This window comes from Megalobrama amblycephala, linkage group LG2 (genome assembly GCF_018812025.1).
Source record: "Megalobrama amblycephala isolate DHTTF-2021 linkage group LG2, ASM1881202v1, whole genome shotgun sequence".
Taxonomy (NCBI): domain Eukaryota; kingdom Metazoa; phylum Chordata; class Actinopteri; order Cypriniformes; family Xenocyprididae; genus Megalobrama; species Megalobrama amblycephala.
The window spans coordinates 45,674,996-45,688,627 of NC_063045.1; the positions used below are offsets into that span (position 1 = coordinate 45,674,996).

The 13,632-nt window shown below is 34.5% G+C and overlaps 1 protein-coding gene across 2 annotated transcripts in view; it reads left to right on the forward strand.

Annotated features, from left to right (window-relative positions):
- mtus2a (microtubule associated tumor suppressor candidate 2a) overlaps positions 1-13,632 on the forward strand; it is an 80,231-nt gene that overhangs the window by 63,102 nt on the left and 3,497 nt on the right. For both annotated transcript variants that reach the window (XM_048178736.1, XM_048178743.1), the window contains exons 6-13: positions 2,964-3,062; positions 6,635-6,909; positions 9,936-10,002; positions 12,050-12,264; positions 12,348-12,453; positions 12,544-12,617; positions 12,702-12,800; positions 12,887-13,006. In XM_048178736.1, coding sequence (XP_048034693.1) covers positions 2,964-3,062; positions 6,635-6,909; positions 9,936-10,002; positions 12,050-12,264; positions 12,348-12,453; positions 12,544-12,617; positions 12,702-12,800; positions 12,887-13,006 — 1,055 coding nt within the window. The remainder of the gene's footprint in view (positions 1-2,963; positions 3,063-6,634; positions 6,910-9,935; positions 10,003-12,049; positions 12,265-12,347; positions 12,454-12,543; positions 12,618-12,701; positions 12,801-12,886; positions 13,007-13,632) is intronic.

Genomic DNA, 13,632 nt, shown 5'->3' on the forward strand with positions numbered 1-13,632 from the left:
TGTCCATACAGTGTATACTAGCTAAAGTACATATAATGCATACTAGTTGAAATGAATACTTCTGATAGTCTATACATCTTGTAGTGCATATGAAACACATGCTTGTTCTAGTACTGTTTGAAGATCACTCTTGTTGTAATATTCTCTAATGGAATTAGTCCTGTTTAGAACATACTTCTTTGTAGTGCATACTCATTTAAGTGCATACTAGTTATTAAATTGCAAACTCCTAGTGTATTCTTTTTAAAGCACTATAGCCGAACTCTGTACATTTTTATAGTGCAAACTTATTAAAGGTCCTGTTTTTCGTGGTTTTTTGAAGCTTTGATTGTGTTTATAGTGTGCAATATAACATGTGTTCATGTTTCGCGTGTAAAAAAACACAGTATTTTTCACATAATTTACTTATCTGTATACCGCTGTTTCCACTGTCATAAAAACGGGCTGATGACTTCCTTGTTCTATGAAGTCCCTCCTTCAGAAACACGTAACGAGTTCTGATTGTGCCAGCGGTTCCTGTGTTGTGATTCGACAGCTCTGAGCGCACCGTGCCCGGAAAAGTCACGCCTCTTATCATAACGTGGAGATGCACGCGCTCAGTGTTATTGTAAACATGTCTTTAATTTTACAATTTAACATGTCATTAAAGAAGGAAGTAGAGGGATGTAGTCCAAACTGGCCGTTCGATGTAGGCAACTTCTGTTAAATAAAATATCTCGCTTGGCATTGAACTTTGAGCTTTAAAATTTTACAGATTTTATTTATACTCTAACAACAACATTACACACTAACTAAAGTTTGAAACATGGGATCACGAAGAACGGGACCTTTAAAACATACTCCTTGTAGTGCATACTTATTGGAGAGTAATGTAAACTATTGGAAGTCCATTCTTATAGTGTATATTAGTTGAAGTACATATTTGTGTAATGCATGCTAGTTGAAATTATTACTTGTAGTAGTGCATACCTCTTGTAATGCACCTTTTGAAGTGCTTGCTCGTAGTACTGAAGATTACTCTAGTTGTATTGTATTCTGTTGGAATTATTCTTGTTTAGAGCACACATATTGTAGTGAATACACACAATAAAGTGCATACTAGCTGAATTTTACATACTTGTTTGCAATCACCTATTTATCTCAGCTCTATCAGGCCGATCATTAAGAAGTAATCATCCGATTAAAGCAAGTGATGAAGCATTGTTAATGCTGGTGATATTACAGAAGAGTTTTTTCCTCCTGCCTAAAGGATAATGTGGCTATTAAGATGCCCTGATCCTCCTCTTTTCTCCTCATCCCCCCTTTTTTTAACAGGTTTGTTCCCCTCTGTCTCAAGTGTTGTTATTATTTCTGTCACATTTTCGATGTCACATTTTCTGATCCTTAACCACAGCTTTCAGAGCATATAGCTCTGCCTGCTGCTTCCCTCTTTGTCATCCTGACAAAATCTCCAGCACCCTGGAGGCACAAAAGGCTTCATGGAGTACCGATTTAGGGTTAGCATGCTGTCTAGGTAGTGAGCAATTCATGAGACCCTGCAGTTGAAAAACAGTTCAGAGATCCTGTGCAGCTGTCATATTACTCACATGAATCTAAGGAAACAGAGTATTCATAACACACATGCAGGCTTTAGGCTGCCATACTTGAGTTAAGCATACTCACATGCACCCACCCATGGTGCACCGGTACCTCTGATGCCGTAGGTGCTGTCTCAGCATGGGGGGTGGGGTAGAAGTGTGGTCCAAGGGAGGAGGGTGTCCATTGGGATTCTAGAGGGGTGTCTATGGCTGTCTGCTACATGTCGAAATGAGCTGGCATTAATTAGGTGCCCTGGGACCCCTGTTGCAATGTGATGTTTGTGTGTGTGTGCTGTGTTGGGGAAAAGTAAGCCAAAAGCAGTAACCCCAAAAACATACACACCCCCCTTCTGTTGTGAGATGGGCGGTTTGAAACAAGCTCCCACCCACCATTATCTTCAATCATTTCCTATAATTCCATAGGCAGCGTCAGTGTCTTCTTATCTGCTCGGGTGATATCATGAAGAATAATAATATACTAATTAGTAGTAATTTGTGGATTTTGGAATCATACAATGCTGGAATTCCTGTGTGTGTGTGTGTGTGTGTGTGTATGTGTATATATATATATACTGTATATATGTGTTCAACAAGGCTGCATTTATTTAATCTAAATACAGTAAAATATATATAAAATATAGCTATATTTTTTATTATTTATTTATTTATTTTATTTTCTGTTTAAAATGTATTAATGTAATTGATCCTTCAGAAATCATTCTAATATGCTGATTGGTGCTCAAGAAACATTTCTTTTTATTATCAATGTTGAAAACAGTTTTTTTCTTTGATTAATAAAAAGTTCAAAAGCCATTTATTTGAAAATGAAACCTTTTGTAACATTATTAATGTCTTTGTCACTTCTGATCAATTTAATGCATCCTTGCTGTATAAAATAAATTTCTTTCAAAACAATCTTACATAGATGCAATAGTAATATTATAGTAATATTTGTCCATTTTAAATTATGAACATCAGGGTTTTTTCTCCATTCTTTTCAATCAGTTTGGGCTGACCACAGATCTGGGATTTGTGAGATAGATTTTTTAATATATTTATACTGTATTCTGTACTGTATGTGCATGGATGCCTGCAGCCTCTCAGAAAGTCATATCGTCCAGCCCGTGTGGCGAGCAGACCCTGGCAGTGGCGCTATTTTGTGGTTGGCTGCCTCTTATTAGAATCGATCCATGGACCACAAAGACCATATTATGAGGAGAGAGATACGAAAAGAGATGGAAAAGGGGGTGGTGGTTAATGTTGCGAATACATTCATGGATTTACAGTCGCATGCACTGTGTGTGTGCCCCAAGTGAATGACCTTTAATTCAGGTAACCTCCTGCACTGCCATTAACTCATGTACCGATGTCTTTCTTTATCTATAGCATCCCGTAAGGAATTCCAGAAGAGTTCTGATGCCACCCGTTCATCTCTCTCTTCCCCTAAGAGACTCGCTGTAGTGTCTCCTAAACCACAGTCTCCAGGTAACCAACCAAGACAAAGACCAACCCAAGATATTGCTTTCCTTTCATAACTGTCCCCTGCTGCTCTACAGAGTACAGTGCTTCCATTAGATGATGTCACACTATTGGATAAATCTCATCTGATGCTCACATCTCCACTGTAACCTTCCTTATTTTTCTCTCTATACACACACCAACAGAATGAGAGAGTACTTCATATAATCAGTGTGGCCACTGGGTTCAAGTTCAGCTGTCATATTGAACAAAACATAACAATTCTCAGTATTAATTCACCCAGTCCTTAGCATTTGATCCCCACAATTCTGTCTGTATCCCTCATGGGGTGTAAATTAAAGGGTTAATTCACCCAAAAATGAAAATTCTGTCATTAATTACTCACCCTTGTGTCGTTCACATCTGTAAGACATTCGTTCATCTTCAGAACACAAATGAAGATATTTTTTCAAATGAAGAGATCCGACGCAACTACCACTTTCAAGGCCCAGGAAGGTAGTAAAGACATCATTAAAATAATCCATTTAACTTAGCATACTGAGTCCAGTGGACCTCAATTTTATGAAGCGACGCAAGTGCTTTATTTGCACACAAAAAAAACACAATTTACCACTTTGTTTACAAAAATGTTGATCTGCAATGCTCCCAAGTGCATCACTATGCATGCGAGTTGTGTTCAGACTCGTACGTCAACACAACACACATGCGAGAGCGTTCACGAGAGCATCACAACGCATGCGTTTTGTGTTCATGCAGAGATGACATTGTTGTGTGAACACACTTTGGATAATATTATTTTGTTAATAAAGTGGTAAAATATGTTATTTTTCCACAAATAAAGCACTCGCGTCACTCTTTTAGAAAAAATATTTTCTCTCCCTTCAAATCAAGCCCTGCCTGCAGGACATTAAAAAAATGAAAAATGAATCTTTGCCCTCTTGCTTTCTTTGTCTTCCTGATGAGCAAAGAATCCACCAAACATCAGTTTCGCCCACCTTACTACCTGAAAAGCATATTTTCTCTTTGTTGTCATAGAGACTGTTTCTCAGGCCAAAGATTAAGCCTCTTTAGGAGGATGGTGGCTGGTGTGTGTGGAGGACTGGATTGTCTTGAGTCAGTATAATGTTTATAAATGTTTATTTAAAGGTGCCCTCGAATGAAAAATTGAATTTATCTTGGCATAGTTAAATAACAAGAGTTCAGTACATGGAAATGACATACAGTGAGTCTCAAACTCCATTGTTTCCTCCTTCTTATATAAATCTCATTTGTTTAAAAGACCTCCGAAGAACAGGCGAATCTCAACATAACACCGACTGTTGCGTAACAGTCGGGGTGTACGCCCCCAATATTTGCATATTTGTTTACATTTGTTTACAAAAGCCCACGTTTCCAACATTATAAAAGGCATTAGACAAGGGCAGCCAGTATTAACGTCTGGATGTGCACAACCAAATCATCAGACTAGGTAAGCAAGCAAGAACAATAGCGAAAAATGGCAGATGGAGCAATAATAACTGACATGATCCATGATAACATGATATTTTTAGTGATATTTGTAAACTGTCTTTCTAAATGTTTCATTAGCATGTTGCTAATGTACAGTTAAATGTGGTTAAAGTTACCATCGGTTATTACTGTATTCACGGAGACAAGAGAGCCATCGCTATTTTCATTTTTAAACACTTGCAGTCTGTATAATTCATAAACACAACTCCATTCTTTATAAATCTCTCCAACAGTGTAGCATTACCCGTTAGCCACGGAGCACTATCAAACTCATTCAAAATCAGAAGTAAACAATATAACAGTATACAATACTCACATAATCCGATGCATGCATGCATGATTAACACTTTGTAAAGATCCATTTTGAGTGTTATATTAGCTGTGTAAACTTTGTTAAGGCACTGTTTAAGGCAAGCGCGAGCTCTGTGGGCGGAGAGCATGGGATTTAAAGGGGCCGCAGCATAAAATCGGCGCGTTTATAATGATGCCCCAAAATAGGCAGTTAAAAAAATTAATAAAAAAAAATCTATGGGGTATTTTGAGCTGAAACTTCACAGACACATTCAGGGGACACCTTAGACTTATATTACATCTTTTAAAAACATAATCTAGGGCACCTTTAAATACAGGAACATCATTTTGATTAGAGCTCTTTGATATTGTCTAACTTTATACATTACCATTCAAAAGTTTGGGGTTGGTCTGAATTTTTTTTTTTTTTTAAAGGAGTCTGTTATGATCACCAAGGCATTTCTTTGATCAAAGTAAGAGCAGTAATATTGTGAAATATTAAAATTATAATTTAAACTGTTTTATATTTTAGTATATTTTAAAATGTAATGTTTTCCTGTGAGGGCAAAGCTGAATTTTCAGCATCATTACTCCAGTCTTCAGAGTCACATGATCCTTCAGAAATCATTCTAATATGCTGATTTGATGCTCAAGAAACATTTCTTATAACATCATGATTTTTCAGAATTTTTTGATGAATAGAACAACATTTATTTGAAATAGAAATCTATTTATAACATTATAAATATATTTACTGTCTCATTTGATCAATTTAATATGTCCTTGCTGAATCATTTCTTTAAAAATTCTTATTGACTCCAAACATTTGTACGATAATGTATCTCCACATTTCTATACAGTATGCAGTCTACAATGAATATAGGACCGCCATAGCTTGCTAAGATGTATATAGAGGTTAATTCAATACCTAATATGTCAGTAAAGGGCATTGAAAAAATTTGATGTCAGTCATTAACAAACAAATTGCTTGCACACTCAACACTGAGGACAACAATGACTCCATTACAGCAATTAGCAGCTCTACACAGACTAGTATTTTTTCTGAAGATTAGTTTCTACAGTAATGATGGCCGTAAATCATCCTGTCATTCCCTTTGGCTCAATGTGTTTGTTGAATTCATCAAGAGATGAATGCTAACACACAGCTGCAGTAGGAACAAAAACATTAGCTGCTATTAGCATTAGCATGAGAAATGCTTCAGTTTAGATTGCTTTCTTATCTTGAAGCACATTAAAATACATGCCTTGATTTTATATTTTATTACTTTTAAATATTTGACCTTTATGCTGGTTTTGAGTTTATCTCTACATAGCATAAATAAATGATAATGTCTTTTATGTAACTTCCATGAGGGCTTCATCTGTCTTGGTGTGACTAATCTATACATCCTTTGCAATGCATATATTTTGAATTGCAAGCATTCTATTATTGTGTACATGAACTATAAGATTTGTTATGGTTTGTTTAGCCACTGTGCCATTAGCTGTGGGTCACATACCTCATTTTAACATTACAATGAAACAAATCTAGTCTTTGAATAGTCTATTTGCTTTACTTATAGAGTATCCACATAATCCAGTTAGGTATAAAAATTATGGTAAAGCTTTATGTAAATTGTTTCATGGTTGTTAAGCGCACAGGACTCCCTGGAGTGTCTTAGCATTACGGAGGCTATTTTATTCACACGGGGCAGTTCTGAGATGAGTTTAATGAAATTGATTTTTTAGTGCTCTTTCTCTTGTGTTTCCCACTTTAGTCCTTCAGAGGCAACAGAGGGTAACAGTGGCAGTCCGAGGCTCAAGCATCCAGATTTTGCCTCGTGCTGGCTCTCCGGGCCCAGAGAAGAAAGGAGAAGAAGAGCAGAAGAAAGAAAAAGAGCGAAATGAAGCAGAGAGACATGAGGAGTTGCAGCTCTTGCAAAGTCGCTGTGAAGAACAGGCCAGGCAACTACAGGCTCTTCACACAGAACTAAAGAAAACCAGCCTGGGTCTGGAGGTCTTTGTCATCTGCACTCAGCACTTCTCCCTAAAGGTATTTTATTGAAGACATGTAAACATCACATTTTCTTTCATATGTGACTGAATCATTGGGAGTTGGGCATACTCTAATAGTTTTTTATTGTTACCACTTTACATATTTTAGAATCCTAATAAAGTCATCCAAACTATGAAATAAAACAAACAATTTTATTTTATTTTAATTCATATTAAAATTAAAAAATATATTATATTATATTATATTATAATATTATATTATATTATATTATATTATATTATATTATATTATATTATATTATATTATATTATATTATATTATATTAATGGATGCTCATACTTTATTATAACTACTTTAAATATTTTAGAATCATAATAAAGTCATCAACTATGAAATGAAACAACTAATTTTATTTTTATTTTATTATTCATAATAAAGTTTAAAAAATGTATTATATTATATTATATGGACACATATGCTCATTGTTTATTATTACAAATTTTAGAATCATAATAAAGTCACCAAAACTATGAAATAAAACAATTATTTTATTCTATTTTATTTTTATTATTCCTAATAAAGTCATAAATTATATTATATTATATTATATTATATTATATTATATTATATGGACACATATGCTTATTCTTTATTATTACTAATTTAAACATTTAGAATCATAATAAAGTCATCAAAACTATGAAATAAAACAATTATTTTATTCTTTTTTATTTTTATTATTCATAATAGAGTCATAGAATTTATATTATATTATATTATATTATATTATATTATATTATATTATATTATATTATATTATATTATATTATATTATATTATATTATATTAACAATGTCATATGGACATATGGACACAATTTCATATGGATGCTCATAGTTTATTATAACTACTTTAAATATTTTAGAATCATAATAGTCACCAAAATTATGAAATAAAACAATTATTTTATTCTATTTTATTTTTATTATTCCTAATTAAGTCATAAAAATTATATTATATTATATTATATTATATTATATGGACACATATGCTCATTGTTTATTATTACTAATTTAAACATTTAGAATCATAATAAAGTCATCAAAACTATGAAAAAACAATTATTTTATTCTTTTTTATTTTTATTATTCCTAATAAAGTCATAGAATTTATATTATATTATATTATATTATATTGTATTATATTATATTATATCACCCTTAAACCAATGAACTTGCACAAAATCATTTTTATTCTCTGCATTTCACCTCTGATGGCTTGCTTCTTAATGTAGTTTACTAATAAACCTAAATGCATATATGTAAATGTAAATATGGACATTGCTTGTACTTTATTATAATTTTAAAATGTATAAAGTAGTAATAAAGTCATTAAAACTGTGAAATAAACATATATATATATATATATATATATATATATATATATATATATATATATATATATATATATATATATATATATATATTCATCCCAAAGATGCTGTTTTCTAAATGTATTGTTGTAGCAGATGCGGTCTATCGATCATGATTCACAGTACACTAACTACATTGACATCCCTCATGGCACAAACCCTGCGATCAAAATATTTGATCAAGGGCACAATGATGTTACAGTCTTCACATGTCACCACTACGTGAGATGTTTGTGTTACCATGCTAAAGCCTCAACCACTACAGTTTACTGACATACTGCCTCCTTGAACTGACACATCCAATCTATCTATCCCCACTGCAAATTGAACACTCAACAACAAAAACACAAATAACAGCCTTTATCTAATCTATCATGAATGGAAGGATGAGGTAACCGTGTGCAAGAGCAAACCGTTGAGTCACTGTTTGCACAAAGAATCACAACAAGCATATCACTGTCTCTTTAGGATGAATCACATATGTTGCTGTCCTTATTTGTGATTCGCTCTGGATAAAAGCATCTGTTAAATGAATAAATAATGTAAATAAAAACAATTTTAGAAGCACAGTGCCCCCTGCTGTCCATTAGTGAATGTTTGCCTAAATGATTCATCATGAAAAAAAAAAAAAAACATTTGTGCACAGTTGCCTCTGAAAAAAAAAGTCAGTGAGGGGTCTGAAACATGATGGCTTAAAATATACACCCATCTCTATATGTTTCAGCCTAATTCCCACACATACATTAATATGAATTGCATTCCTCTCCTCCAAATGCACTCCTGTTTGACTGTTTAGCAGTAAAAGGGTTTACGGATAGAAGCTGTGTGTCAGTAACCTGCCAATTCCTCCCACGCCTGGCAACTCTAATATGAAGCAAGCCACATTTTATTAGTTTCTATAGTGCATGTTTCATTTCTAAGTGCTTTGCATTATCAGGGTGGTATACTGTGTATTTTCTGTACTGTCTGCTGTTAAATGCACACTAGAGAGTTAATGTTTCTGCAGCATTGTATCGATTTATTTCTTGTTCGTCATCTTACATTTAGAGACATCTCTTTGTGTTTGATTTTTTTTAGTTTATAATGTTTGTCAGTTTCAAACACAACACTATCTGGTTTTAATAATTTGATGTTATTTAGGCTTTAAAAGTAATACTAAATACAGTATGCAGTAGGTAGTCAACACTAGGTACTACAAAAACAAGAATGCACTAAAAAAAAAAGAAAAGTGCAGTATGTGTTTGTGTAAGGGTCTGTTGGTTCATTGTTTATGGTTGTGATTATTAAATTATTAATTAGTAAAACTACATAAACCATGAAGTAATTGGACATAATATAAATATCCTATGTTTCCTAAATGTTTTATTTGTTGTTAACTCATGCTGGGACAAAATGTTCCTACAAAAATAGTTAAACCTGAAATCACCTACATTTTAGAAACCAGCCACGAGGACTGAAAATGTTCCCCAAGAGGAAAGAAGTTAAATAAACAAAATAGAATTAATTCATAAATAATGAAAATAAAAATATTTGACTTGGTTTTGCGGAAGGGTTCAAAGATATAGATGTCAATGGAAAACATGCCTTGAGTAATATTGTAAAAGCAGATGTTTGTTATTTTTTGTTTCAGAGTGAAAGTGCTGAGGAGAAGGAGAGAGAGTTGACACAGGAACTCAGTCGGATTCAGCATGAAGTGGGTGAGTGTCCAGAAACTTCTAAGAAAAAACAGTTTCCAGTTGCATAAATGGCTTAGACTAGAGTAACATTTTAGTCATCTTTCTTTTTTCTTTAAGACTGGCTATATGTCAGGGATGTTTGGTCTGTGTTTCTGTAGCACTTTGAGTTGGTTTGTCTCTGTTGTTGTTCAGTTGTTATCCTGTTAGTTGGTTTGCACTGTTTCTAGATCAGTTTCCTTTGTCTGTGTTCATTAGTCACCATTTCCCTCATTTGTCAAACTTGTTTAATTAGTTACCTTCTTTATTGCCTAGTATTTTCCCATGTGTATATATAGCCCTCAGTTTGTTCAGTTGTTGTTTTTGTGTTATTTATTCTGCTATGTGTTTTTCACTGTGATCTTCTTCATTTTGGATTATTTAATTTATTTTTGTTTAAAATAAAAGTGCTGCAATTAGATCCTCTTCTCGTTTTTGCCTGACCTGCCGTAACATTATAACTTTTCAGTTATATAATTAAGATTTGTCTAATTTAAATCCAAAAAGTGAGACTGATAACCTCATGGCTAACTGCTAGTTGCTGTACTAGTTTTTAGACACATGCTGCATCCCAATTCACCTACTTATACTATGCCCTAAAAGTATGTACTGTTTTTGTGAAGAAAAAGTACATACTTTTGAGTGTGTAGCAGAAGAGCAGGCAAGCTTTGGGACATACTACTTCGTCATAACTGCGTCTTTAATGGACAGCTCTGCCGCTTAGTTAGGTACATCCTGTCACCTTTTAAACTGCCCTGTCAATCATCTTGTCACAGTTAAAATCCCCTACATTCAATTTAATTTAATGTAGTAGCACTTTTATCTGCCAGTCATGGGTCTTTTTATGACTCTCCTCATGTCTTTGCATAATGATGCATTTAAAAGTTAATGACCAAATGCATCCTTGCAAAAGTTCACAGTGCTGTTGCAGATGAAACATAATGTGGATAACATTGAATAAATATCTTTTTGTCAGGTTAGATACTGATTATTAATCACTCAAACCCCTTTATCTAAACCTCTCTACTTAACCGTCGGATTTGCACATCCGTTCATGTTTTGTAGTTTTTTAACACTTTTTATCCGTGTTTGTAGTTCTAATCAAATCTTAGTGCAATGCGCAATGGGTTGTGGGCAATATTAATAGTTAGAGTGTGCACAGATCTGCACTTCGGATTCTAACCGAAAAAAGTAGACCATCCGGGTATCTTTGGAATACTCATTTCAACATACTACAATTTGGGATACACTAATTCTAATTTAGAATACTATTTAGGATGGATAGAATGTGAATTGGGACGCAGCAACAGTCTAAAATTCTGAATGAAGCAAAAGTTGTGGAAGGCTGCATCCAAAATCACATACTCTCTTAAATAGGTTCTTATTTTGAATAAGTAATTACTTGACGACCTCTAAAAAAAGTATGTTCTATATAGTATGAGTGTGTGTAGTATGATTGTAATCTGGACATACTACGTTTGCCATGTTGTCATTATCACTATCACTTATGGGATAGTAAAGTGTCCATTGTATGCACACTTCAGAATGTTGTCGGAAGTAGTAGGTACTTATATTTGCCTACTCTTTTATGAGTACTGTGAATTTGGACATATGTCTTTTGTCGTGTACTTTTTTTCAACTGCTATATAGTAGGGAAGTATGCAATTTCGGGTGCAGCCATAGTCTTTTCTTCCCTATTTTGATGTATATCCAAGTGAAACGGCTTCTTGAAAAAGAAAAAATGTTGGCTGGGACATGATTTTGTCCATTGAGAATTGATTGGATGGAGTCACTGGAATTGAAGTCACTGCAGGAGGGAGGGGAAGTTCTTCTTTTTTTTATTAAACATTATGATGAGGACTTTTTTTTTAAAATGATGTGCATGATAATTCATTTATAATAAGTACTGCAATATTTCGTAAAAAAAAAAATAAGAATTTTCAATTTTGATTTCATGGTGACTTTAATAGTGCAACTGGCCCCTTGTTTGCGATGCTTAGATCAATTCTGCTCTATTTTTCATATCACCCAGCCTTCAACGCAGCTCGCTGGGAGCGTCTTCAGAAGGAGAAGAGAGAGATGGAGGAGTGTTTTGAGAGGGAGCTGAGAGAGTTACAGGTGCAGCAGGAGTCTGAACTCGTTACCTTAGAGGAGAGCTTGAGATTACGGCACGCTTCAGACAGAGACCATCTCAGAGCAGAGCACCAGTCAGAGGTGGAGGAGCTTCACACCCAGCACCAGGAACAGGTTGGATCATCAGGCTGAGGATCATGGAAAATAGATTTAGGATGGCATGTATATGAAGACTCAACTGTGTGTTTTTTGTGTAGATCGAAGAGTTGACTGCCAACCATGAGGCTGCCCTTGAAGACCTAAAGACCATGCACAACATAACCATGGCAACACTCCAGGAGGAGCATGCCAGGACAATGAGAGGTGAGGGTCTGATTTGTAATACCACTACTAACCAGCTGACAGAAATGTGGAGAAGACCATAAATTCTGTATTCCTTCTCATTTTTCTTAGACTTAAGGAAAGCCCATGAGCAGCAAAAAGCCAGTCTAGAAGAAGACTTTGACAAACTGCGCCTCTCGCTTCAGGTGATTTGTTCAGTGACTCAAGGTTTGAACGTTTTTTGCTACTCATCCAAGGAACTTCATTAGTAACAGTTCCGTTTCCTTCAGGACCAGGTGGACACTCTGACTTTCCAGAACCGAACTCTGAAAGACAAAGCCAAGCGTTTTGAAGAGGCCCTGAGGAAGAGCACTGATGAACAAATTGTGGTATGTTTCTTTTGCGACATTTAAAAAGGGATACTGTCATATAGGCACACAAACACTGAAAGTAAATATTGTAAATGTATTTGTAGGATGCATTGGCCCCGTATCAGCATATCGAGGAAGACCTAAAAAGTCTGAAGGAGGTTCTGGAGATGAAGAACCAGCAAATTCATGACCAGGAGAAGAAGATTTGTCATTTGGAGAAAGTGGTAAGCTCCAAATAAAAAGGTGTGCAGAATAAACACACTGTGCAGGAGAATTGTGAGATACAGTATATTCCTGTATGCAGTTAAAGTAAAGAAAAGAGTTTTTTCTGTACTCTGTTACTATGGAAAAAAAAACTGCCAGTAAAAAAAAAAAAAAGCAAACATTGCAAGAAGAAATAAACCCATGGCAGAAAAAAAAAAGAAAAAAACTGCAGTAGGAAAGATGAAAACTATGGAGCCCAGCACATGATATAAAGTAAAAAAATATATACATCATGGCCAGGAATTAAAGGGATAGTTCACCCAAAAATGAAATATCCCATGATCTACTCACCCTCAAGCCATCCTAGATCTATATGACTATCTTCTTTTAGATGAACACAATCGGAGATACAGTATATTTAAAAATATCCTTAAAGGGATAGTTCACCCAAAAATGAAAATGTGATGTTTATCTGCTTACCCCCAGGGCATCCAAGATGTAGGTGACTTTGTTTCTTCAGTAGAACACAAATGATGATTTTTAACTCCAACCGTTGCCGTCTGTCAGTCAAATAATGTGAGTCAATGGTCACAATTTATAAGAGTCAATAAACATGCACAGACAAATCCAAATGAAATCCTGCGGC